The 25,174-nt window shown below is 66.5% G+C and overlaps 2 protein-coding genes across 2 annotated transcripts in view; both read right to left on the reverse strand.

The window, feature by feature from the left end:
• The window catches only part of CHLRE_16g675200v5 (uncharacterized protein), a 7,196-nt gene extending 1,213 nt beyond the window's left edge, over positions 1-5,983 (reverse strand). Inside the window, exons 1-10 of the mRNA XM_043071266.1 lie at positions 5,533-5,983; positions 5,252-5,323; positions 4,769-5,019; positions 4,363-4,551; positions 3,815-4,016; positions 2,723-3,156; positions 2,201-2,404; positions 1,730-1,930; positions 1,213-1,448; positions 1-833 (exon numbers count right to left, since the gene is read on the reverse strand). The exon at positions 1-833 is cut by the window's left edge and continues 1,213 nt beyond it. Of these exons, the coding sequence (XP_042916112.1) occupies positions 191-833; positions 1,213-1,448; positions 1,730-1,930; positions 2,201-2,404; positions 2,723-3,156; positions 3,815-4,016; positions 4,363-4,551; positions 4,769-5,019; positions 5,252-5,323; positions 5,533-5,746 (2,646 nt within the window). The 5' untranslated portion in view covers positions 5,747-5,983 and the 3' untranslated portion in view covers positions 1-190. The remainder of the gene's footprint in view (positions 834-1,212; positions 1,449-1,729; positions 1,931-2,200; positions 2,405-2,722; positions 3,157-3,814; positions 4,017-4,362; positions 4,552-4,768; positions 5,020-5,251; positions 5,324-5,532) is intronic.
• A 1,104-nt stretch (positions 5,984-7,087) lies between these two features.
• CHLRE_16g675150v5 (uncharacterized protein) lies at positions 7,088-25,133 on the reverse strand. The gene is made up of 18 exons (XM_043071265.1): positions 24,850-25,133; positions 24,528-24,750; positions 24,094-24,332; positions 23,727-23,807; positions 23,156-23,572; positions 22,671-22,970; positions 22,445-22,552; positions 22,118-22,285; positions 21,501-21,883; positions 21,156-21,366; positions 20,781-20,906; positions 20,319-20,608; positions 19,821-20,184; positions 18,411-19,703; positions 16,190-18,270; positions 15,897-16,051; positions 8,575-15,748; positions 7,088-8,380 (listed from the first exon to the last, which is right to left on the reverse strand). The coding sequence occupies exons 1-18, from the start codon at positions 24,982-24,984 to the stop codon at positions 7,969-7,971; spliced, it is 14,160 nt and encodes a 4,719-aa protein (XP_042916113.1). The 5' UTR covers positions 24,985-25,133; the 3' UTR covers positions 7,088-7,968.
• Between the last annotated feature and the right edge of the window lie 41 nt (positions 25,134-25,174).

A 25,174-nucleotide genomic window follows, 5' to 3' on the forward strand; every position in this document is an offset into this window, starting at 1 on the left:
CACTCGGAGCCATGTAGAAGCTGACTACTATCCCTGACCTGTACTGCACTCGGAGCCATGTAAAAGCTGACTACTATCCCTGACCTGTACTAATCTACTGGGCCACGCACTTAGCCACAGACCGCCGCGCAGAGCCTGTACTGGTCGGATATCAGCCGCGGCCTCGGCCGACAAGGCACATGCGACCTCATCACCAGCAGGGTAGCCGCGGCCCCACCGCTGCTGCGGCTGCTGGTGCAAAGAGGGGAAGCCGTACGCGCAGGCGCGGCGCGAGTGTGGGTGCCCGCTGTTCTCCATGGCCCCACCTCCCATGACTGCCGCCGGTGGCGTACACCAGCGGCGGGCGATGACCGCACCCTGCCGCCGCTGGTCCCGCCCGGTGCGAAAGCACATGGTGGTCAGGCAGCGCCCCTGCACCGCGGCCCCGCCCTCCGCTGCTGCTACCACGCCCACCGCCGCTGCTGCTTCTTCCATGCCCATCGCCGCTGCTGGTGCTGCCGGCGCCGCCTGTGGCGCTGCGCAGGCCGCCGCCACTGCTTCCGCGCGCGCCGCCGCTCAGGCCACTGCCGCTGCTGCTGTCGTCCTCACCCGAGCCCTCATCAATGCTGCCGCCGCCAATTCCGCCGCCTGACAGCTCCGCCGAAAACGCCGCAGCGGCTGCTTGCACGGTGCAGCGCGACAGCAGCCGCAGCGCCCCCACCATGGCCTCGTTGAATTCAAAGAGGGACTGCCCCAGAGCGCCGGGCAGCGCCTCGATCACGCCCACATCCAGCAGCTTGGAGCCGGCCTCCCGATCCCACGGCTTCGTATGGCCAAGCACGTTGCGGCTCAGCCTGCGGACGTGCAGACACACGTGTATACAGCAACAGTCATGGTAGTGCGCCCGGGTCAGCGTCCAGGTCAGACGTCTAGCCACACACCCACGCGCCTCAGGCTCAGGCTCGGTACACGACTGAGCGCTGATGGTGGTCAGGGGAGGCATGGAACGCAGACGCTGCTGCTCATCCTTGAAGCAGCGCATGCGCACTCACAGCAAGCACCCATCGCAGCTCCCATGATACCGTACGTGGCCCCACCGCTGCCTTCAAAGGAGGCAAACGCCCTGCGTACGTCCTGGCACATGACATGCGCCCACCCTCCCACATGACCCCATCCTCTGGACGACAGCAGCAAGGGCGGCAGCAGCACCTACCCACCCACCCACCCACCCACCGCAGGTAGAAGACCAGCATGGCCAGGTGCGTGCGCCGCGCCAGCTTGTTCTTCACGTAGGCCTCGCGGTCGCGGTCGTTCCAGTCCGAGTTCAGCACCTCCTGGAACCAGGGCTGCCGCTCCCACAGCTCCTGGGGGCCCAGCGCCGCGCCGCCGCCGCCCGGCTGCTGCTGCTGGTCGCCTCCTGCCGCCGCCCCTGCCTCGCACAGCTTGATGGCGACGTCGGCGGCAATGGCCTGCGATGGATGGCGTGAGCAATGTCAACCTAGAAGTTTGACATATCAGCGTGGCGAACTACGTACGTGGCGTATGGGTGTGCGTGCGCACAAGGCAAACTGACACGATACACACACCACAGTTGAGCGGCACGCAATATCGGGGCTTCCCAACACAGAGCGAAGAGAGCGCCACCAGTGCCACCCGCACATGCAGACTTCATCTGCACTTCTATTAGCCTTCTCTGACCCAAACCCGAAATTGAGCTTAAGCCCTGCAGCACGTCTACGGATCTACCAACCTGTAGCTTGGCCTCGAAGTCCTCCTTCCCAGCCGGCGGCTCCTTGCTCTGCCACCGGCGGCTTGCGCTGGGCCCGAGCAGGTAGTCGGCAAACTCTCCCAAATAGAACAGGTTCCAGCCGCCGTCCAGCTGCGTCAGGGTGGCGCTGAACTCTAAATCGGTCCAGCTGTCCCGCAGCGCGCCGTCTTTGTCCAACAGGAACTGCACGTGGATGGGCAAGCAGGGGCGAGGGCGTGACGTAACGCGGCGCGCACCTTTTCAGGGGACGCCCGGGGGGCACTCAGAAGAAAACTCAGGGGGTAGGAGGCTGCAAACCAGCAGTCATGATTGAACTGGCCCTAGCGCTAAGCATTTGCAATTATGCATGCTAACACATGATGGGTAGCCGGTTGCGTGAGGTGGGGTGAAGAGAAAAGCTTGGCTTGGGCACACACGTACGCACGTATTGCGATGTACGCCCTACTGCCTCACCCGCACAATCTGGCGCTGGTGCGAGTCGCGGAGGAAGTAGAGACCGTCCGCCCTCTTCTCCAGGTGCGGCCTCAGGTAGAACCGCAGGCCGGAGTGCAGCCCTGTGTCGATCCGCGCCCCCACGGCCGGAAACGACAGGTCCAGTATCGTGAGCCGCTGCGATACTGGCATGGCCTCCAGACTAAGCTTCCACTCCCTGCATGACTGAGGTAGACAGTTGGAAATGACATGGCGTGGATGGATGCCAGGCAATCAATGAGAAGGCATCGAAGATATTGGACGCCATGTATCTGCTGGTCATTTGGTCATGAGGGTTTGGTTGCAACCAAACGCCCGCTCAACAACAACAACAACAACAACACAACCAGTCAATGGTGCACAACAAACACTATTGCCCCAGCGACGCATCAAGGCAGTCAACGGTTAGGACGTACGCTGCTGATGACACCAGGCTAAAACACATGTACGCAGTCGCTGATGAGGTGGGTGCGTAGGTGTGCCGCCGTGCATTCACATACACACCTCGTCCATGAGCTTGGACTGCATGAAGTTGCGCACGAAGGCGTCCACGTCGCTGGGGCACGAGCCGCCGACCCAGGCGCGCACCAGCATCGTCAGGAGCGCAATTGACCGCGGGCAGAGCTCCAGCAGCCGGCGGTCCAGCACCACATCAGGATGCCTGTCCTGCAGCTGCTGCCACACGGAATGTACGTGCGCGGCGCTGTAGGTCGCCGGCAGGTGGGCGGCGCAGACGCTGACGATGAGCGCGCAACCGTTGGGTGGCATTCGCGCGATGTTGATCCAGGTCTGTGCCATGTCTGATCCGGTCAGGCACCACAGCACGGTGTGGGGGCCGTACACCAGCAGCTGCTTCATGAAGGTGTCGCGCATGTACGAGGCGCCAGCGGCGTCCAGCTTGTCGCCGATGGTCGGCAGGAACAGGCTCTGCACCTCGTCTGCGTGTGTGGCGGGGATGGGGAGGCTGACGTCAGCAGCAATTAGGGAGCGGAGTAGAGTTGGGAATGCAACACCCCAAACCCCAAGACACATGTTCGTTCATGCTGTTGTGCGTGCGTGCCGCGTTTAGGGCAAGTAGGCGTGCTGGCAGGTGGGCATACCTCGCCAGCGGGCAAGCCGTGCTACCTGTGAGCTTTATTCCCGCCTCTTCGATAACACGCATGCGCCAGGTAAGTGAGGGCTCGCTTGCAGTAGGCGCGGCTTCCACACATTGGATGCGGCGGCTGGCAAAGGAGTGCCTGCCTGGCACGTTGCCAGACACGCACTTTGCCAGTCAACGGGTATCCTACGGGGGCTCGCCCTGCGACTCCCTAAGGGGGTTGTGTGACGCAGGCCCATGCGGTATCCGGGTTCGTGTGCATTGTGCCTTGATGACATCAATGGACCCAATCCATTCAGTGCCACATACACAGACAGTAAGTCCGTGTCGTTTCTTCTTGAGTGCACGGCTTTACTGCTGCCCCGCGCTACTGCAACAACATCAGCAAGACCGGCCAAACAAAATCGACCAAGACTCAACGCAGCAGAAATGCACCAGGACAAATATTGAATGCCCAAGCCATCGATCCGCTGCTATACGACGCCACGAACACCCACCGCACAGCACCAGCACCGGTACCTCCACTGCCTTGAGGAAAGAGAGGACGGCGTTGCCCAGCATGCTGGGCGTGCCGATGTCCGGCCACACCAGGTCAGCCTCTGCAGCCGCCAGCGCACCAGCCCGCACGGGCACATGCTCCTCGCGCGCCCACAGAAGCAGCAGATGCAGTAGGCTCTTCAGCATGGCTGTGGCGCCCCTCTGCGTGGCGTTCGGGTTGATGGGAGCGCATCGTTAGCAGCACACGCGCCATTTTGCACCGGTGGCACCATTCGTGCCGCCGATTGCCCACACGTAGCTGTAGTCCAATGCATGCACAACCCAAGCAAGGCTCCGCCAATCCCTGCCGCCTTAGCTGCCACTACAGCAGTGCGCTCACGGCGTGGCCACAGAGAATGCACAAAAGAGAAACAGCGCAGAAACAGAAACAACACTGAACAGTAAATCGGAACGGCAATGTGGAACGGCAGCCGCGCGCGCGCACGCGCAGCCTGCGTTCCAACAATCAACTAGGTTGACACACACCCATTCGCCGATGCAGACGTACCGAACGATCCAACTGGTCGCCCCTCAGCCGCAGGACCATCATGCCCGCCAGCAGGCCATCCTCCGCCCGGTCCACCAGCTGCTGTTGCTGTTGCTGCTGCTTCGCCTGCTGCTCCGCCCGCTGCTGCTTGCACAGCGCCTCCGCCACGACCGCGGGCACCACGTGTTCCAGCGTGTACGACTTGCCCGTCTGCGGCAGACATGGAGAGATGCACATGGCGGAGGCTTTTGAGCAGGAGCTCACGCGGGACCCGAGCGCAATGCTTTGCGGTAGCCTCCACTGTCCGGGCACCGACATGAAACCACACTGAGGCTCGAGGCACCTGGCTGCGGCTACTGGTCGGGCGCACAATTATAATAATGTGCAACAACCAACTGCAGCACAGCGAGCGAACAGGCGCACCGACCTTGATGAGCCCCGAGACCAGCAAGGGCGTGGGGACATTTCCCCATTCTTGGTCACGCGCCGCCCTCAAGGCCGCTTCAGCCCACGAGCGGACATGGCCCACCACCCCGGTCGCATCCACGTATGTCAGTGCGCGGTCGCCGTAGTACGTCAGCTTCCACACGACGCCGCCGTCGTCCAAGGGCGCCGGCAGCAGCTTGGCTGCGCTATCCACCAGCCGCCTTGGAGCCGGCGGCGCATCCGCACCCGCACCTGCGCCATCACAAAAGGGCGGGCTGTTATGGAGGCTCGACGCAACTAGCTATTGCGCCGCACCAATATCCACGCCACCAACCCTACGCCGCAACCAAACCAAAATGCGGTCATAACAGCTGCGCATATCAGTGCAGCTAGGGCGGGCGGGCTAGGAAACGACGCGCCTGCTGTCATCAAGAACAAGACACGTTGCTAGTGGCTGCGCCTGCCCCGCCTGCACCCGCCCCACCTGCGTCGCCGCCGCCGGCTCCAACTCTATCAGGTCGACCGCCCGAACCAGCGCCGCCCGCGCACACGCTCTCTGCAGGCGCCATCAGAGAAGAGCAAACATGTTTAACGTGTTATACACTCGTTAGCCGGGGGCTGGGACAGGCACGGGAAGTGACACCATGGCCTCGGGAAGCTCGATTGGGCGCCCAAAGCAATGATTGACGCCTTGCGATCCTCGCAGAAAGCAACGATGCACTAAGAGCAAAGGCGCTCTGCGCATGGTGTCGCAACGGGACGCACCGGACGATAGCGATGTGAGCAGCTTCCGCATAACGATGAGGTCATCGACGGTACTCTGCAGCTGGTTGAGCTTGCTCTGGAGAGCTGCCTGCTGTGCAGCGTCGGTGCATTGCGACAGCTGGTTCTTCACGTCGTCCAGCTGCTTATCCTTCTCGTTCACCTCACGATGAAGGAACAGTAACTCTTCTAATTGCTTGGGGATAAAGTCTGCCATTTGTGGACTCTGCGGCCGCGCAGGCGCCGGTAGAGACAGTGGCAAGATTTACTCGGTTCCTGGTCTGCCACTTATTGATCAAGTTAAGGAGCGGCCTTTGCGGGCCCTGAAGGCTGTATGGCTGTTCAAACTTCCGATCGCGGGGTCAGGATGGGGGGTAAACTATTCGACTGAGAGCCGTCCGAGCGTGCGGGTTTGGCTTGGAGCGAGCATGCACCTGTGACAGTTGTGCAAAACTTTTTGATGCCTTTACAGCGGCGATTGCGTATCCTGCATACACTGTGCGTACGCTATCCATCACGCTTTCCGTGTCCCACTGCACACCCCATGCACAGCTGCAGCCGTAAGGCCTTTCAGGTTTCTCTCAGCTCCGCACCATAGTAGCCGGATAGCTGGCGGTATGCTGGCGGCATAGACAGATGATTCCTGTGCGGTCTACCAGGCTGTCAAAGTTCGGACACAGCAAATGACCAGAGTGGTTCGTACCCGCGTGCCATGAGCTTGAGAATCGGAAGAAGGCGGATTTGGTTAGCGGCGCTGATCGGCCGCCGAGCGGACGGCGTGTAAACAAGGGGTGTCAGCTTTGTACAGCTGGAAAATGGGCTGAGCTTCCGTACGCTTGGGAGCTAATAGGCGTGTAACGCCCCGTCAGAGCCTCCATGCCGCTACGACGCGCAGGCGCATCGGCTAGGGACACTCGGGTTGGGGCCGTGCGGGATTTCCCGCGCCACATGTGTGCCTTGTCACGTTCCAAACACCCCAAGCATTTCTTTCGCCTCCTGCCATACTCAACACCTCCCCGGCGCCCCACGCTCAAAGGGCTAGGCGCGGGGCGGGGGCGACCTCGGGGCTTCTCGGCATTCTGGCGCGTCGGCAGGCATGGCAGCGCAAGTTGCTCAAAGACTTTCGATATACTTCCCCGCTTTGCTTGCCGCCAACATAGTTTGCATTATAGACTGCATATCGGCGGGCACCGGATGCTTTCCTCGCGACCTCGCGAAAGTCAATTTCCATGGACGCGCGAAGGCACTTCTCGCTCCGCCCGAATTTTCCCTGCTACCTATTTACATGCAATAGGCATTAACAAATACTAATACGTAGCAGTCGCGGTTTGTGCCAGTATGCTATGTTTTGCCGACACCACGCACGCACGCACGGACAGGGGTGTTCCTGGGGGGCTTCGCCCCCCCCCTGGAACGCTTCGCTGGGGGGGCTCAGCCCAAAAAGAAATACCTATCTAGCCATATGCGCCGCCACCCAGCTGTAGAGCGGCTGCCGCGGCCACCGGTGGCAGCACGTGCCGCCGCCCGTGCGCCAGGCGCACGAACGCGGACGCCCCCCAACGCGAGTAAGCGGCCCATCGCCGTGCTATGAAATCTAATGCCCAAATCGTTGTATCATTACTGCAAATGCTTCTTAGGGTCGATTTAGCACTGGACGAGGACGTCCCTGTTCGGGTTTACGGCTCTTTTGTCTCATTTTTGGTGCGCCCTTGCCCTTTAGCCCTTTAGTCTGTGCCGTGAAACAGGCCCGCGACAGCTCCCGCCCTTTTCGGGAAGCAAGGTATCCAGGTGCACAGGCCGCAAGCGTCGTTACTAGAGAAACATATACATGCATACGAGAACAGGGCATCCTGGCCGATATTTAAGCAGACCGGAGCCACAGCGTGGCTTGACTCGCGCGAAGAAACACAGTCCCATATCCTCCTGGTGTACTAATACCACTCGTCTAGCCCATTTATAGTACCTGAGCGCGCTTGGTTTCAGCATTTCGTCCCTCCTTGTCACATACACATACATAGCGCCGTACCATATCCCAGGATGCATATGTATTACGAGAACAGTGCATCCTCCGCGTCTCCGCATTCACCGCACACCGACGACACATGAACGGACGCAACGGCTTACGCAATACTTTCTACGTCTCCATGTTGGCTTGTACAGAACGCAACATCCTGCCTTTCAGCATTAGTCATTCGTACAATCTTCAACGAGCCAACGCGGTTACCTTGGTCTAGTTGGTCAATCCCGCCAACCGGCCCACTTCCTTGCCCATGGGACCCCTGCACGCCTGCCCAGGGTCCCGTGCACACCTGCCCAGGGACGCAGTGACTTCAGAACCCCCGAACTCAATCCAAACCCCCCTTACACGTCCGCTGGCGCGGGCATGCTGCGAAACTACCGTACCATCTGTCCCGTGTCCTTTCCACTCCCTCTATTCATTCAAATGCCCTCGCCGTCGAGCAGCAACTGCGGCTTGTGCTTGCTCTTGCCCGCCAGCCCCTTGCGCGACCCAGCCGCTTCTCCCGAGCGCTTGGCTGCTGCGTCTGGGCCCGACTCCGCCCCCGACTCCCCGTGCGCCTCTTCCACCAGCCCTGTCAGTGAGCCGCGAGAGCGCCGGCCCAGACTGGCGCCGCGGCTGCGGCTGGGGGATCGCTTCGCACCACCAGCGCCGGCGCCAGCAGCAGCTGGCGTGGCACCAGCAGCCCCGGCGCTGCCTGTCGTGGCGGCGGCACTGCGGCGGTGGAAGCGGCCGGGCGTTGTTGCGCCGGTACTGGGTGCGCCCGGCTCGCCGGGAGCGGCGCCGACCATGGTGCCGCTGGCGACCATTGAGCTTTGGCTGCTGGGCGCGATGCTGCAGGTGCAGGTGCAGGTACGGGAGGAGGACAACGTGCAATACAGCGCCAGCCGTGCATAACATGAGTGGAGCCTTCAAAAGCAACAGGCAACATCAAAGCAGGCAGGATCCTGGCATGCACGCAAACTGTCCTCGTACATGCAAAGAGGAAACAACTCGAAACGTCCCTTGGAACCCATCACGCGCCCCACCTGCAGGTGCGGCTGAAGGTGGCATTGGACTCAAGCACGGTGGACAGACTGGTCTTGGCCAGCCTCAGCGCCTCGTCCAAGCTGTCGCCCTGCGGCATGTCGAACGGGTTGCCGCCGCCATGGCCGCCAATGCCGTGCACGCCGTGGCCGTGGCCGTGGCCGCCGAGAGTATGCACCGCCAGCACACGGCCGCTCATGCCGCCGCCGCCGTTACTAATGCCCGCCTCATTCAGCTCGTACGGCACTCCCAGCAGTGGCGGCGCCGCCGCAAACGGGTCGTACATGGAGCCTGGCGGCGCCGCCTGCGGTGCCTTCAGCACGCCGCCGCCGACGGCGTCAGCGCCGCCACTGACGCCGCTGATGGCAACGTCCTCCGCCAAGGCCGCCTCAATTTCCGCCAGCGGCAGGGCCGAGCGCCCGAATGAGGGCGGAACGGTGGAGGAGCCGGTCGGCCCACCCGAGGTCCCGGAAGGCAGACCGCGGCCGCCGCTGGGCCCGCTGGCGGTGCTTTGCGACATCAATGCCGCCGAACTGCCGGCGGCGGCAGCACCGCCGCCGCCGCCGCCACCCTCGGCTTCAATGCGCGCAAGCGACAGGCGGCGGAAGCCGCCGACGGCGTCTTTGAGGACACGCAGGAAGCCGGAGTGCTTGGAGTCGCCGACGCTGCCGAAAGCGCCGTGCGGGGCCCCGGACAGCGGGCCGTCGGGGCCGCCTGTGGCGGCGCCCGAGCGCGCCGAGGCTTCCAGGGTGCGGATGCTGTCACGCTGAAAGCGGGGCGCCGCAGCCACCGGCGCGGACCCGGGGATCGTGCTGGGGCCGCCGGCACCGGGAACAGCCGCCGCGCTCTGCGGCCCCATCACGCCGTACACCGCACCGCCCTGGCCGCCCCACGCCATCGGCATCGGCTGTAGCTGTAGCTGCTGCTGCTGCTGCTGGGAGTACATGCCCATGCCAGCCATGCCGCCGCCGCCGTCAAATCCAGCCGCTGGCATCTGCGGCGCCATGCCCAGCGCCTGCTGCTGCTGCTGCTGCTGCTGCTGCCCAAAGTAGGCTGCGGCCTGCTGTTGCTGCATGTGAAACGAATGGCGACGGGGAGACATATGGAAGCTGCGAGGGCCGCTGCCGCCGCCGCCGCCGCCACCACCTCCAGCCGCGAAGCGGCTCATGCCGTAGCCGTTGCCTGCGCCCACGCCACTGAAACTGCCGTACAACGGCATTGACGTGTACGACTGCACGCCGCTCGCGCTCATGCGCCCGAAGTTGCCATGGCCACCCCCTCCGCCGCCGCCGAGGATGTTGGCGCTGGCGGCGCCGCCCGCGCTGTAGTGCGGAGCCGTCCAGTCATTGGCGGGGACGACGCCGCCGTTGTTGCCCAAGGCCGCGTTGCTCTGCCACTGCAGGTGCAGCTGCCGTGGGCTCATCGGCTGGCCGTCAGCGCCCGGCATCACAGGCATCATGGTGCCATTTGCGGAGAAGCGGAAGCTGGCATGGTCGAAAGACGCGCGGCGCTGCACGCCGGTGCGGCTTCGGTGCATGAACGGGCCAGTGCGCATGCCGCCGCCTCCACCGCTTCCTCCACCCACGCTTCCAAAGCCCGGCATGCGCACGGCGCCGGGTGGCGGCTGCATCTGCATCTGCATCTGGGGTATCGGCACACCCATCGGCACCTGCCCTTGCTGCTGCTGCGCGGCGGGCGTGGGCTGTGGCACGGCGCCGCGGAGCGCCGGCATGGGGCCGCCGCCCCTCAGCACGGCGTCCAGGACCCGGCCACTGCCGGCAGACTGGCCGCTGCTTTCCATGGTGCTTCCAAACGTCACGTCGACGCCCGTGCGGCTGACCTCCGCCGCCACCAGCGCCGCAAGCGACAGCTCCGTGCCGCCGCCGGCGGTGCTTACCGCGGCTCCCATCAGGCTGTTGCTGCTGTTGTTGCCGGCGGCGCTTGCCAGACCGCCGCTGAGGCTGCCCACCACAGCGCTGCTGAGGCTGGCGTTGCCCCCTGCCAGCGAGCTAGATGCCTCCAGCGCTAGACCGGTGGCAAACACCGGCGAGCCGAAGACGTCAGGCGGGGCCACGAGCGAGCGGGGGCCACGCGTGCTACCTCCCGCGGACAGTCCCGAGGAGACGCGCGCGCCGCCGAGCTGCACCACGGCGCCTGGCGCCAGCGCGGCGGCGGAGCCGGAGCCCGGCGGCAGCAGGCGCGGCGGCTCCAGCGGCTCGGCCGCCGCCGCCGTCAGGGCCGCGGCGGCGGCGGCTTGGTGCAGCGCCGAAGGTCCGACGGGGCTGGCGCTGCCTGCGGGGCTGGTGGGTGTGGTGAGGCTGTTGTCGCTTCTGCTCATGGCGAATTGGGCGCTAGCGTCGTCGTCCCTGTTGCTGTCGTCGACAAGCTCTGAGCTTGCGGGGATGGAGGCGCGGACCGGCGCGGGCGCGGCAGCGGCCGCGTTGGGGCCTGCGGCGGCACGAGGCAGCGCAGCGTCTGCAATGTCCCCTGGGGTGGCGGCGGTTGCCGCCGTCGACATTGCGACTGGAGCGGCTGCCGGCGTCGGTACAGAAGACCACATGGCCTGCGGCTGTGGCTGTTGTGGTGGCTGCTGTGGAGGCTGCTGTGGCGGCTGCTGTGGCGGCTGCTGGGACAGCTGCTGCCCATATCCGTGCGCCGCCGTGCCGCTGGTGTGCATGGCATGCATGGAGGGCAGCGCAGCAAGCTCGGCACCCACCAGCACCGACGGCAGGCCCTGGGCGTGGGCGGGCAGCTGCGGCGCTCCGGATCCAAAGCTGGGCCGGACGAAGGGCGCGGCGCCGCCGGGTGGCGCCATCGTCACTCCGCCAACAGGGCCTGCCGGGCCGCCGGGGCTGCCAAAGCTGGGGCGAACAAATGGGTTCAAGCCGCCGGCAGCACCGCCACCAGCAGCTGGCACCTGACCCGCCGGGCCCGCCGGGCCGCCGGGGCTGCCATAACTTGGCCGCACAAACGGCCCAGCACCAACGCCCGCGGGCGCGGCACCAGTCGCAGCTACAAGGGGCCCTGGAGGCGCGCCCATCGTGCCGCCGAGGCTAGGCCGGGCGAAGGGAGCCGCGACAGGGCCGCGCGCAGGCGGCGGCGGCATGACCACCGGCCCCGAGCCGGTGCTTGGCCGCGGGAAAGGCCCGACGGTGGCGCCTGCACCCGGGAACGGGCCTGGCATGCCAAGCGGCGGCGGCGGCGGTGGTGGTGGTGGCATTCCGCCGGGTGGAGCGTTCATGCTGGGGCGGACGAAGGGCGGTGCACCCGCGGGGGCGGCAGCTGTAGGGCCTGCCGAGGGGTACGCGATGGCCACGCCGCCCATGCTAGCGCGGGCGAAGGGGCCACCGCCTGCCACGAGGCTCCCGTACGGCGCCTGTGCCCCCGCGGCCGCGGCCTCCGCCAGTGCCGCCGTCTGCTGGACGCCCATGCTTGCGCGGACGAAGCGGTTGCCAGCTGGGTCTGCCACAGCAGCAGCAGCGGCTGCCGGCGGCGGCGGCGGCGCAGCCGCCATCGACGCAAGCGACGGGCCGGGCGCGCCCCCGGTCGGCGGCAGCCCGGCTGCGGCGGCGTTGCGCTTGATTGTGGCCCAGCTCGGCCTCGAGAAGGGGTTGGTGCCGGGCGCTTGCTGGGGCATGGCCATCGGCGCCTGCATCCCAATCGCCGCCGCCGCCGTTGGCAACGGCGGCAGCTGGCCGTACCCCCCGTCCTGCAGCGCCTCGCTTTGCGACACGCCGACGCTCGCGCGAATGAACTTGGCGGCTGACGACGACGCGGCCGGCATTGCCGGCGGCATGACAGAGAAGCCGGCAGCGCCCAGTGACGGTCGCGCAAAGGGCGAGCCCGCGCCTGCCGCCATGCCAGCCGCGCCTGCCGCGGTGGCGGAGGCAGGGGTGGTCGGCGGCGCTGCGGGCCCCTGCAGCTGCGGCGGACGCATTCCGTACGGGAGTGGCTGCGCGTAGGGTGCGCGCAGGTGTGACGGCGGAGGCGGGGGCAGCATGGTTGCGGTGGCGTCTCCGACAATGTCACTGGGAGAGAGGCCGAGGCTCGGGCGCGCAAAGGCCGGCGCCGCGGCCGCGGCATATGCTGCAGAGTCCTGCGTCGCTGCTAGCCCGACGCCGTCCGGCGACGTGGGAGCCGCCGACTCCCGGGCAAAGTTCGGCGGAGCGGGCGGCGCCGCGGGGCTGTCAGGCGCCAACGACGCCCGCCCAAAGGCCGGTGCGAGGGGCCTTGCCCCAGCCGGGCTGCCGCCGGCAGGCGTTGATGCCGTCATTGAACCGCGCGCAAACTGCGCCTGAGCCAGCGGCGATGCCGGGCTATTGGGGCCCACGGACGCTCGGCCAAACTCGGGAGGCAGGGCGCCGTCGACACCGGCGCTGACCGCACTAGCGGCTGCGCCGACGGGAGTCGGTGGCGGGATTGAGGTGCGAGCGAACACCGGCACTGCCACCGCCACCGCCATTGCGGCCACAGCGCCGAGCTCATTTCCCTGGCCCGAGCCAGGTTCGGTTCCGCCCCCCGTCACCCCTCGGTCCCTCGCTGTTTCGCCCGTTGCTTCCGCCGATCCCGCAGCCACGCGGCCATCCTCCAGGCCGACGCTGCCGGCGGCGCCTTCGCTGCTGCCCAGCCCAGCCGCTGCGACCACGTGCGGCGCGGCTGCGGTGGAGGCGTTGAGCGAAGCCGCATGCGAGCCGCTTTCGGACGCCGGCAGCACCTCTGCCAGCGCCAACGCCGTCATTCTGTCCATGACGCAGCCATGCGCCGAGGGGCTACTGCAGCTGCCGCCGGCGGCGCCGGCGGCGCCGTTGGCAGCGGTGCCGTGTGCGGCGGCCGATGACGGCAGGCGTGAGCCGCGCGTGTCTGACATCGCGCTGCCCTCATCCGTCTCCAGCACAGTGGACAGGTCGGGAGGCTGGTAGCGCGAGGTGGTACCTGCGTTGCCCGAGGCGCTGCCCGCTGCCAGCGCCACGGCAATGGTGGCTCGCGTGCCACTGCTGGTCGAGCCAACACTGACATTAAGCGGCGGCGGCGCCGCTGGCGCTGCCGCCGTTGCGTCCTTCGCCTGACCGTGGCCGTGGCTGTCGCCGTGTGCGTGGCTGTGACCGTGGCCAGGCGATGAACCAAGCCGGGAGCTGGGCAGGCCGCTGGACAGGTTGGCTGCGTCTTCTGACGGCCGCGCGGCCGGGTCGGATCCGCCGCTGGGCTCCTGAAGCAGGGTGTCCTGCGTGGTGGCCTCGCCATCGCCGTCCTCTGTCTCCATCACCGTCGGCAGGTCAGGCCGGCCGAAGCGCGGCACCTCCGCCGGAATCTCAAAGCCGCGCATCACGCCCGTCAAACCGCCGCCGCCGCTGCCGTCACCAGAGCTGCCAGCGCCGCCGCCACTCGCTGCGGCGGCGGCGGCGGCGGCCGCGGCGGCCGCGGCGTTCGGCACAGCGCCGCCCATGCCACCGTGGTCCAGGCCAACAATTACAAGGCCCCCCTCCGATACACCGGCGTCACTGGGCTGGTGGGCCGCGGCTTGCAGCGTGCCGAGCTCGGCAGAAGCGCGGCGCCCCACATCTAGGACGGCTGGAGCCACCATGGCTGCTTCCTTATAGTCCCCGGCAGCAATCTCAGCGCTCGTCCCGGGCGACGCATCATGGCAAGCCAATGGGCCGCCAGATTGACCCGTCGCCAGCGCAGCTGCGGCGGCTGTGACCGTGGCTGCCGCGGCTGCTGTGGCCGCGGCCACCGCCGCCGCGCTGGCGCCGGCGCCGCCGCTGCTGCCCATGCGCTGCAGAAACACGGTGCCAGTTGCACCGCCGCTGCCTTTGTTTGCTGCCGCCACAGCGCTGCCCGCTGGCAGCGTTGGTGGCATGGGGAGAGAGCTGCTGCCAACCTCGGATGCGTTGGACAAGCGTGAGAGCTGCGGTGACACCGCGCGAGGCAGGCCAGTGCCAGGCGCTGCAACCGCGAATGGGCTCCGCGCCGTGACACTGACCGCGCGCGTAGTGGCAGCCGGCCCCGCCGGCAGTCCGCCGCTGCTGCTGCTGCTACAGCCACTGCCGCCAGCGCTCGCGCTTGCACTGCGGCCGCCTGCCGCAGTGGCGCCCTGAGGTCCGCCGCTGCTGCCGCCTGCGGCCACCTGCTCGATCGGCGGCGGCGCCGCACTGTGGTTGCTCCAGTCGGAGGGCCCTCGGGAGAAGTTGGGGGCGGCAAGCGACACGCTGCCTGGTGTGGACACGCCACTGCCCGGCCCGCGCTCCGACTGCGCCGACGAGCGCTGGTTGCCGAGATAGTCCGCGACCCCGACCGCGGCTGTGCTGGCCTCGGCGACCGCGCCCGCCACTGGGTTGGCTGCGCTGCCCGCGCCGTCTAGCTGGCCTGTTTGCGGCGGCGTCAGGCTGCCGCGGCCGACCAGGCCGCCGCCCGTGGAGCCCTGACTATTGGTGCGGTCATACGCTTGGGGGCCGTACCGCGCCACCGGCGCCTGCGGTCCGGAGGCCAGCGGGGACGCGTTGGGCTGGCTACCGTCCGGCGGGGCCGGCAGGCTGCGGCTCGAATCCACGGCCGCCAGGTCGGTACTAGAGCTGTACGCGGCGCTGCTGCGGTAGGCCATGCCGTGGCCGAAAGGAGACGGCGAGCGCGCGGGCTGCATTGCGTCTGTTAGCGGCGGCAGCACCTGCGACTGGGACTGCATGGGCGAGTGCATCTGCCACGGGCCCGGCGCCTGCTGCGCCCCCAGTCCGGGCCCCATCTGCGCAGACCCGTCTTGCCACTGGCCCTGCGTGGCGGCGCCTTGTGGCGGCCCCTGCGGTGGGCCCTGCATCAGCATCTGCTGCTGCTGTTGCTGTGGCGGCATGCCTCCACCGCCAGATGACCACCAGTTTCCGCCGCCGCCACTAACATATCCTGCCGTTGCCGCGTACGCGCGCTCACACTCACGCAGCATCGAATCGATCATGTTGCCGATCTGCTTGAAGGTGGGTCGCTGCTTGTGCGCCGGCTGCATGCAGATGCTGACCAGTTGCGCGTAGGAGCGCGGGCAGGAGGGCGGCAGGTGCGGGAAGCCGCGCTGGTGCACCAGGCGGCCTTGCGGGCCGTAGGTCCAGGCGCAGCGGCTGCAGTACAGCTCCCACAGCACCACGCCGTAGGAGAAGACGTCGGCAAAGCGCGTCAGGTTGCCGGCGTTCGTCACTGCGCATGTTTCGCAAAGTTGGCACGGTAAGGCAAGGGCAGTTGTATAGCAAACGTGAAGAAGACTTGTAAGCTAATGAGCCCGTAGCAGAGTTTTTCTCGAAACCTGAACGCTGACCGTTTCCCTCCCAACCTCCTTGGCGCTCACCCTCGGGGGCGGTGTAGAAGGGTGTGCCGCGTTTGGTGTTTGACACGTGACTCTGCTCCGCGTGCATGTGCACGGACAAGCCAAAGTCCGCGATCTTGGCTGTGTAGCCCAACACGCTGGCATCCTCGCGCTTCAGAAGCACGTTGGCCGGGTTCCTGCGTAGGGGTCAGGAGTACCCATTATTGCTCTGTCAGTATGCTATGCCTGGACTCACAGACTCAACCTACAGCATTCAAGCAAAGACAGAAGCACAGCGTTTGATGCCAACGCGATTCAGCCAGCTGACGACTCACAGGTCTCCGTGGATGATGTTTCGCTCGTGCAGATACTGCAGGCCGCTGGCTATCTCGCGCGCCATCTGCAGGACCCACTCCATTTGCGGCGCGCCGGTGCTGGTGTTGAGGAAGGAGCGCGCCTGGATGGCGTGGCGGAGTGAGCCGCCGTCACAGAACTCCTGCACAATGTACAGGCGCCATTCCTGGATGACCTGCGTCTCGTTCATGATCTGCAGGCCGGTCATTGCGCCGCCGCGCCGGCTGTCCACGTGCATAGGCTTCAGATCGCAGGTGTAGGTGGTGACCACGTTGGGGTGGAAGATGGACTTTGACAGCGCCGCCTCCATCAGCGCGGCATGGCGGCCCTGCGTCACGGCGTCCGCCGTCAGCGTCATGGTCTTCACCGCCACCTGCAGCCCCTTCCACAGCGCCTTGTACACGGTGCCGAAGGCGCCCGAGCCCAGCACCTGCTGGATCACCAGCTGGTTCTCATTCAGACGGTTCTCCATATCCGCGGTCAGCTCACTCAGGGCCGCGCCCAGCGTCATGTTACTTGCAGCCATCCCGGCAGTCCGGCCTGCCATGCCCAAGCCTCCGCCAGTCGCCATGGCAGAGCCAGCCGCACCGCCCACGCCCGCGCCGGCAGCCATGCTCATCCTGCCCGCAGGCGCAAGCCCATTGCTGCCGCCACCGCCGCGCCCGCTCTCCGCCAGCTGCAGCGCCGACACGCGCCGCGCCGCGCCCGACTGCGAGCCGGCCGTCACGCTGCCGCCGCTGGCCCCGGCCGCGCCCCCGGCCGCCTGCGATGCCGTCTTGGACGCCTGCACTGCACCCGCCAGCCCGTCCACGGAGAACAGCGTGGACAGCGAGCCGACCAGCAGCTTGCTCAGGTTGGCCTTCAGCGACTCGTTGGACGGCGGAGCGGGCGGCAGGGCGTCGCCCTTGTCGCCCTTGCCGCCAGCCGCTAAAGCGCCGCCGCCCCCGACCGCGCCGCCGCCGCTGCCGTCCATGCTGCGCGAGCTGTCGGTGCGGCCGCGGTTCTCAGCCTCGCTGAGGCGCATGACGCCGCCGGGCCGCCGACTGCCACCTCGCGGGCTGGAGCCGCCAACGCTCGCCTGCGGCCCGGGTTCGTACGCCTCTATGGACGGCTTGCGCGGCGGCGTTATGTTGCCGCTGCTGCCACGCCCCCGCACGGTGGACATGGCCGCCGCGGCCGCCGCCGCCGCCACGGTCGGCATGAACGCGGAGGTGCGCAGCCCAGACGGCGCGCCACCCGCGGAGCGGTAGGGCGATGATGGCGAGGCGCGAGCAAGCAGGTGGCCGCTTCCGCCGGGCCTTAGGCTGCTGCCTGCCATTGCGTCCTGCAGATTGCCAGAGCCGCCGCCCGCTGCCAACGCCGAAGCCATGCCCGGCCCGTTGATGGAGCCGTGCCGCGCCAGCGGCCGCGCCACGTGCGGGGCCGCAACCGGGCCGCCGGCCTCCGCCAGGTATTGCGCCGCGGCGGGGCTGTCCAGCGCACGCCTGTTCGACTGGCCGCTGCTGGACCAGCCGCCTCCCATCAAGAAAAAGTTGGGCTCGCTGGCCTGATGCCGCAGCGTGCCTGAGGGCAACGCCGATGGCTGCGCCGCCGGCCCCGTAGGCGGCGGCAGGCGCGATCCCGAGAGCGGGGCTGAGGGCAACACTTCGGAGAGAACAGGAGCGGTGTTGCCCGCAACGCCGCCCGAATGGACCGCGTCTGCGGCCTCCATCGAGGCACGGTTGCCGGAGTGGACGGCCAGCGCGGCCCCCGTGGTTGAGCAAAGCGGGCCTGCACCAGCGCCAACGGAGATCATGCCGCCGCCATCAACCAGGCTCACGCTGCTAGGAGCTGCCTGCTGCTCGCCAGCTCTGCCGCCGCCGACGGGCGTGCTTGCGCCAGCGTGTAAGGAGGAGGAGGCGGATGCACCGGCGACACCGGCGTCGGCTAAGGGCACCATGTGCATGGGCGTGGAGGTGAAGGACGCACCAGACCCGGCACCGATGGCGGGCGGGTCCACCAGCATAGCGCTGCCGCTGCTGTAGTGGGACGAGCTGCGAGCGACCTGCGGCGCCGTAAGCGCCTGTGTGCGGCATGGATTCCGGGCAAACAGTTAAGGGCACGGCACGGGCACGGAGGTACGACACGCGTCGAGTTGCGCTGCACGAGTGACAGTATATTTGCATGCACAGGAGTGCCTTCACCACGGCACAAACGGCCCACCCTGTTGTTGACAGGCGACGCCGCGCCGCTGTGTCCCACGACGCCAGCAGAAAGGCCGGCCTCCGCCTCCGTCAGGGCTGCACCGCCTTCTGTGGGCGCGATGGACGTGGCGGTGCCTGTCGTGCCGTAGGAGCGAGCGTCGTCCGCCGTGGGCCTCGCCTGCATCAGCGAGGACGGAATCTGGCGCGCGAGTGAGCCCGACCCCACGCCCACGTGCGGGGAGGGGTACAGGTGGTGGGTGCCGCCGTGCGGGCTGCCGTGCCCGCTGGCCTGCTGGGCACTGCCGCTCTGCAGGTTCGCGCGCTGCAGACTGGGCGCAAGGCCGCCGGTCGACGTGCTGCTGGGGCGCGCTGCGGCACCGACGCCAGCGGTAGCGGCGCCTGTGGAGCCGTCGGCGTCCACTCCAGGCGTGACCGCTGGAGAGCTGAAGCCGGTCTGTGTGGTCTGAAACAAGTGCTGCATGGCCTCAGTGCCAGTGGTGGTGGCGCTGCCGCCGCAGGACGGCGCCTCAGCCAAGCCGCCGCCGGTGCCGTTTAGCGCCGATGCGACGTCCAGGATGCGACGCTTGCCCGCCGCCGACGACAAGCAGCCGCGGGCGCCCGCCAAATCCTGCTTAGCGACGGCAGAGGTTGCGATTGGCATCGATGAAGTGGCAAGCAGCGGTGCTGCAGCCGCCTGCCGCACCGCACTCACTGCCTCCGCAGGAATTGCGATGGTGGGGTTCATGCCCTCGCCAACCGCCGCGGCGGTGGCATCGGGCCCGGCTCCGTTGACCCCCGCGGCATCCCCGTTGGCCTGCTGCTGCTGCTGCTGCTGCTGCTGACCATACACGGCTTGCTGTTGCTGCTGGTATTGGTCATGCTGCCGCTGCTGCTGTTGCTGAGAAACCTGCCAGGCCATGGCACCGCCCTCGACGTTTTGCTCCCCAGGAGACGGGCCGCCGTACAGCGCGTTGTTCTGCGTGTAGTCCCAAAAAGCGCCGGATGCACCCTGCGCACCCCCGGTGCCATACGCACCCTGTCCCTGTCCCTGTCCCTGCCCGCCGGCCCAGCCCTGCTGCTGCTGCTGCTGCTGCTGCTGCTGCTGCTGTTGGTCCTGGTTCCAGCCTGCAGCTGCAGTGCCGGCCATGCCTCCCGCTGCAGCTGCCGCGGCCAGGCTGGGGAGTAACCCTATGCCCACCGCCTCTGGTCCGGTGCCGGTTTGGCCGCCGCCATGAATGTCATCGGTGGTGCCCTCCTGCGCCGCTGCGATGTAACCCGTGCTTTCATTCATGCTGAAGCGTGAGCGCCTCGCCTGTACGCATGGGGTGTGCCAGATGGTGTGACAAACTCGTCGCATGGGCTGGAAAGCCTGATTACGGCCCTGTTGCTATGCCCCAGGCTCCCTGGCCACCACGCCTGCAGCACCCACCTGGTTACCACCGCCAAGCCCCAGCCGAGCCCGCAGGCTCCGCACGGCTCCACCAAGGCCATCGCCGCTGCTGCCCGTGTTGGTCGTAGGCGCGCCACTGCCGCCCGGCCCCGCGCTACCGGTCCCGGCGTTGTCCAGCCCAGTGCCGGAGCCGCCGAGCCCGCCGGCCCGCCGCCCCGCGCTGCTGGCGCGGCTGCTACCCTTGGAGCGGCTGCGAGCGAGTGCCAGCTCCTTCTCGCCGCGCTCGATGTTCTTCATTCGCTCCCTCTCAAGCTCCCGCTCGAGCGCGACCTGCTCCTCGTCCGTCATCTTCTCACGGATGTTGTGCAGAAGGTACGGACGCGACGAGCCGTCCGCCATCATCCTGCGGAGCCGCAACGCCGCCATCACTTTTGTAACAATGGTAACTCAGTGCGCTAGTGTCCAAGGCAGTGGACCGCAGCGCTTGGATGCAGCGCGTCGACCATCTCCTTATGAAACGGAGCCCTGGCTACGCACCTCATCATGTGCACGTTGACGTACGGCGCGGCGTGGCCGCCGCGGCGCCTGTACTTCATGTACGTCGCCAACAGCAACAGGATTGTGACGCCGGCGACGGAGACAACGATGGCGAGCGGGGTGACCCACTTCTTGCTCTCCGGCGGCGCTTCCGCTGCAAAGTAGCCGCCGGGCAGCATGGGCGGCGGCGGCGGCTGGATCGCGTCGGGCAGCAAGACGTCCAAGTCGTAGCGCTGGTAGGGCCGGATGTCGTCGCGCAGGACAACGTCGCGCGCGACCATGCCCATGCCCTGCACCCGGTCGACGCGGCACACGTCACACGTCGGCGAAATGCGCGTGTCAGCGGCATGGGCCCGGAATCGCAGGCAGCGAGTGCGGCAGCGATGGTCGCGCAAGCCGTGCACGCATGCATGCAAGCATTGCGGCGCACACGGAAGAGAAGGCCACACGCGCGGTGCACACCTCGAGCAATGTGACCAGCATGCTGTGCTTGTCCAGGCGCGCCGCACGGAAGGACTTGAGTCCCAGGCCGTCACAGGCCGGCGCCAGAGTCGGGTTGTTGGAAAGCGAGCCCGGCGATGTCAGCATCTGTTTGTGATACAACAACGACACAGAAAGCACCCATACGGTTTCAGGATTGGCTTTCCTGGCCTGCTCCCATGCGGCGAACCTGCTCGGCTGCCAAGCCTCGCGGACGTGGCTGCTCCCAGCACACCTGCCCAAAGCGCTCTGCAAGGCATACCCCTGACCCCATTCACCGCGGCGCCGGGCCCAATCCGCCCGGCGCATGCGCGGCACGGTGCTTGACGTGCAGTGTCCCCGGCGCCCGGCACTCACCTTGTAGCACGCATCCCAGAACTCCAGCTCCTGGGTCGACACGCTCACGTTGGTGCCCATGAAGATAAGCTGCGGCGCCTCGCCGCCAAGCGAAGGCAGGCGGTTCACGCTGAGAGCCCACAGCGGCAGGTCAAGGCAGCGCACCACGTAGGGCGCCGGCCAGCGCTCGGGGCTATTCAGCCCGACAATCGTCATGTTGCGCAGCGTCAGGCTGCAGATGGTGAATCAGGGCACAACTGTCAGTGTGCCAGACATGCGCAGCAATGGCACCCTCGGCCCTCCAGCGTCAGCGGGGGCAGCATCAGACAGTGGTGGCGGCGCAAGCGCGCGTTCGCCGCTCCCCACCTGTAGCTGGGGTCGGCCATGGCGCCCCAGGAGACGCGCTGCGAGCCCATATCCAGAACGGGCGGCAGGCCCTGCTGCAAGGAAGACAGCCCGCCGGTCACTGGGTCCAGGAGCGGCCCCAGCGTGACGCTGCGTTGGAGGGTCACGAAGCCCGTGGAGCCGCGCGGCGGCTTCACGGCATACAGCGCCGAGGTGGTGCCGATGGGCAGCATGTTTACCCACACGGCGGTGGCGGCGCCGGGGAAGGCGAAGTAGTTGGGCATGGGGTTGCCGTAGGGGTCTAGCAGCGGCTGTCCGCCGGGCTTCGCGGCCGGCGAGATGACAAAGCCGGCAGTGGAGTTGCACACCAGCACCAGCGCCTCGCTGCTGTTGAGCGCCACCACCTGCAAGGAGTGTGGGTGGCAGGAGAGGGCGCCGCCATTTGAGCTGATACTGCGCTGTGTGGCGAGGCCGCTAGTGGACGCGCGGGGCGCTGTGGCGTTGCGCCGTGCAGGTTCCGTTCAGGCGTGGCGTGGCTGTTCCTACGCCCGCCGTGCTACAAGAGCAGGAAGCTTAAGGGGTAGGTCGGAGGAAGTTGGACAGCTGGCGAGCGTATGCACAGGGCCAAACCCACCCACCTGGGGGTACAGCGACAGCGGCGTGGGCGACACCAGCCCGATGCCGATGGCCGGCACCATGAGCTTTTGGCCCGGCGGCGGCACGCTCACGATGTGCATGTTGTACCCCCGAATGTCCCAGCCAGCAAACAAAGACAGAATCATGGTGTTCGACGTAATTTGGTCCAGCTGCGGTAAGATGAGTTGAATGGAGCAAAGTGAGCTGGCCCAGATAAGTGAAGGTGCAGCACGTGACAGATAAAGATTACAACGAACACATGAATTGAATGAACAGATGACCGGGCTGCCTAGGATGGATTGCATGGGCGCAGGCGTTCTTGCTCTTACCTGCGCGGTTGTGACCGAGCTGTTGAGCCACAGCCTCTGCTGCAGCGACAACGTAGGCGGGTTGTCCGGGTAGGCCCGAAGCCAAGTCGTCTCGTACGCCAGCTCATCCTGCGGCAGGACGCATGGACAGCGGTGAAGCACACATGGCGAAAAAGACGCTTGCCCTCTGCAAGCCCTGCCATCTGCCCTAGCACCGACCCTCCCATGCCTGCTCCTGGCCCCTCACCGGCGTCAGCACCACGCCCGCGTCCTTTAGCACGATGGACGTGAGATTGACATGGACGCCCATCACGTCAAAGTCGGCTGCGATGATGCGCGCCGCCAGGTCCACCACGTACATGGGCAGCGCCAGGACGCCCGTCAGTGGTGACGCCAGGTTGATGAGCGTGACGTTGTTGAACATGATCACGGCGGGCGGCGACACCACGAACACCGACATGAGGTAGGACAGGTCCAGCACGACGGCGGTGGAGACGTTGAAGCGGACGGATGAGTTCGCCACCACACCCCGGAAAGTCACGTTGGTCTGCGGCCGGCGGTCGAGAGGGAGGGGGTCATAGGTGCCGCGGTAGGACAGGGTCCGCCGCGGGGGCTGGGTGCCGTGCAGGCGCAGCTTCGCCGGAAGTTGCGCAGCAACTCAAGGCGCCGCGCACGTACACGTACAGGCCTTCCACCGGTGTCCCACTCACACCCGACCACCACACGGCACACCTGCACATGGACCGTCCCGTTGAACGTGTGCGCGTAGTGAAAGTGCCGCAGTCGGCGGCGAAAGCCGCCTCCAAGTGCAGTGCCGGAGCCGCCCTCCGCGTCGCCAGTGACAGACCCGCTGTTGTCCAACCGGCGAGGTTGAAAGCGGTCGGCGCGCCGGCGCCCAGTGCCGCGTTGCAGGCGCCTATGCAGCTGCGCGTTGTGCGACGTGCTATTCATGCTGCCGGCCAGCGCGGGCGGCGGCGGCGGCCCCGACGGCGGCGGAATGAGGCCGGCAGCCAAGGAAAGGCTCTGCTGCAGCTCAATCACGTAGGCTGAGCAGCCGTCTATGTTGTCATCCACAACAGCCAGCGCGCTGTAGAGATCCGACGCCGTTGTCACCGGCATGGTCCGCACGCCCGTGACAGGGTCACACACCTGCGAGCGCCCGAACAGCGTGGCAATCCCACGAGAGCGGGGAGAGCCTGATGGGTCCGTCACAGGTAACAGTGCAGAGACATAGCCCACACAGACATAGCCCACGCTGAGAGACTCCGACTGCTCAGGTACAGCTGGCTGCCCGCACGCGCACCTGGTTGCAGGATATGTAAACCCCCTCCACATGCAGCCCGGGCTGGTGAATGTGCTGCACCACAATTTCCGGCTCCAGCAGCTGCGACATTGAGTGGGGCACAGTACAGGTACTGACGGTTTGCGTACACGCTCGAGGAGGCTAAGCGGTGCGCAGGTGCCTTCCGACCCAGGTGCATCCGCACACCCAGTCAGCAACCGCAGCGGGCAGGCGGGCGACCATCCACAAGTCCTGTCACAGGGCGCCAGCCCTGCCTGCGCCTTGAGACCTGAGCCCTTGGCAAGCTCGAGTCGCTCCAGTCGCTGTAACAGCGGGTGACCCGGCCCACCGCCCCGCCCCAGGTCCCCGCCTCGGCCCCTGGTCCCACCTGCGTCATGTTCCAGCCCCAGGGCCGCTGCGCCGCCGGCAGCCCCGCCGCCCGCCACAGCGCCTGCGCCACGGCGCAGTCCAGCAGCACCAGCTCGCTGCGCACCAGCCGCAGCCACGACCCGGGCTGCTGCTCCACGGAGTCTACTGACAGGGACCAAGTTCCGTTGGGACCGCCGGTCATGTTGAACGTGGCTAGAACGTTGTGTGCATCCACCCCTTGCAGCGTCAACCCGACGCCTGCACCGCAAGGGAAAGGAGCGTCAGGCCGGCATGGCAAAAGTTGAGACCGTGCACTGTATGACCATGATGAAGCAGCAGCTCGGGAGCAGTCATGTGAAGCGCATTTGTTGCCAGCCCCCGCGGAAGGCCGCCAAACCCCAAACCCGTGCACGTCGAGACCGGACGTCGTCGGCCCCAGCCTTCGCCACGCACCTGTCATAATCTTTAGACCAGCGGGATACGGCCCCAGAAACACGGTCTGCATTGTGTCCGTTGGCGCTGTAATAAGCGTGTCCTCGGTGAACATTTGCTGCGCGACTGGCAAGTCCGCGGACGTCTCCTCAGTCAAGACGATGACTTCGTCATGCATAAACCCGGAGTACGCGTTCAGCATGTCAAACTCCTCGCCCTGAGTCAGGCGCGGAAGTTCCCAGAGCTGCAGAGGGGCCAGAAAGAAGTGACAAGGCACGCGTTAGACTTAACAACAGTTTACCATATGCGCCGAACATATGGATTTTAGCAAAGCCCGTTTTACCTTCGCGCAGTCCGCGCATTTTATGACCGCGGTGTAGTTGGATGCGCCCGACACAGACGTCAGCACAACACACGCTACAAGAGAAACCAGTGCCAGCAAGGGAGCTCTCGGGCTGCAAGACAGCCTCGCGGCCATCGTTCGGCCTCCGGCTTCGCCCACGCCGCTCAGGCCATTCATGTAGCACCTTTAGGCCTCATAGTATGTTACCGTTGTCCGCAAATATCAGCGCTGTGCCATCTGCCTATGCAGTCCCACATTGCTCACGGTTCCAGTTCAGCTCTTTCTTAGTTCTTTTTGCTGCCATTGTCAATTGTGAGTGGCACGT

This window comes from Chlamydomonas reinhardtii, chromosome 16 (assembly GCF_000002595.2).
Source record: "Chlamydomonas reinhardtii strain CC-503 cw92 mt+ chromosome 16, whole genome shotgun sequence".
Taxonomy (NCBI): domain Eukaryota; kingdom Viridiplantae; phylum Chlorophyta; class Chlorophyceae; order Chlamydomonadales; family Chlamydomonadaceae; genus Chlamydomonas; species Chlamydomonas reinhardtii.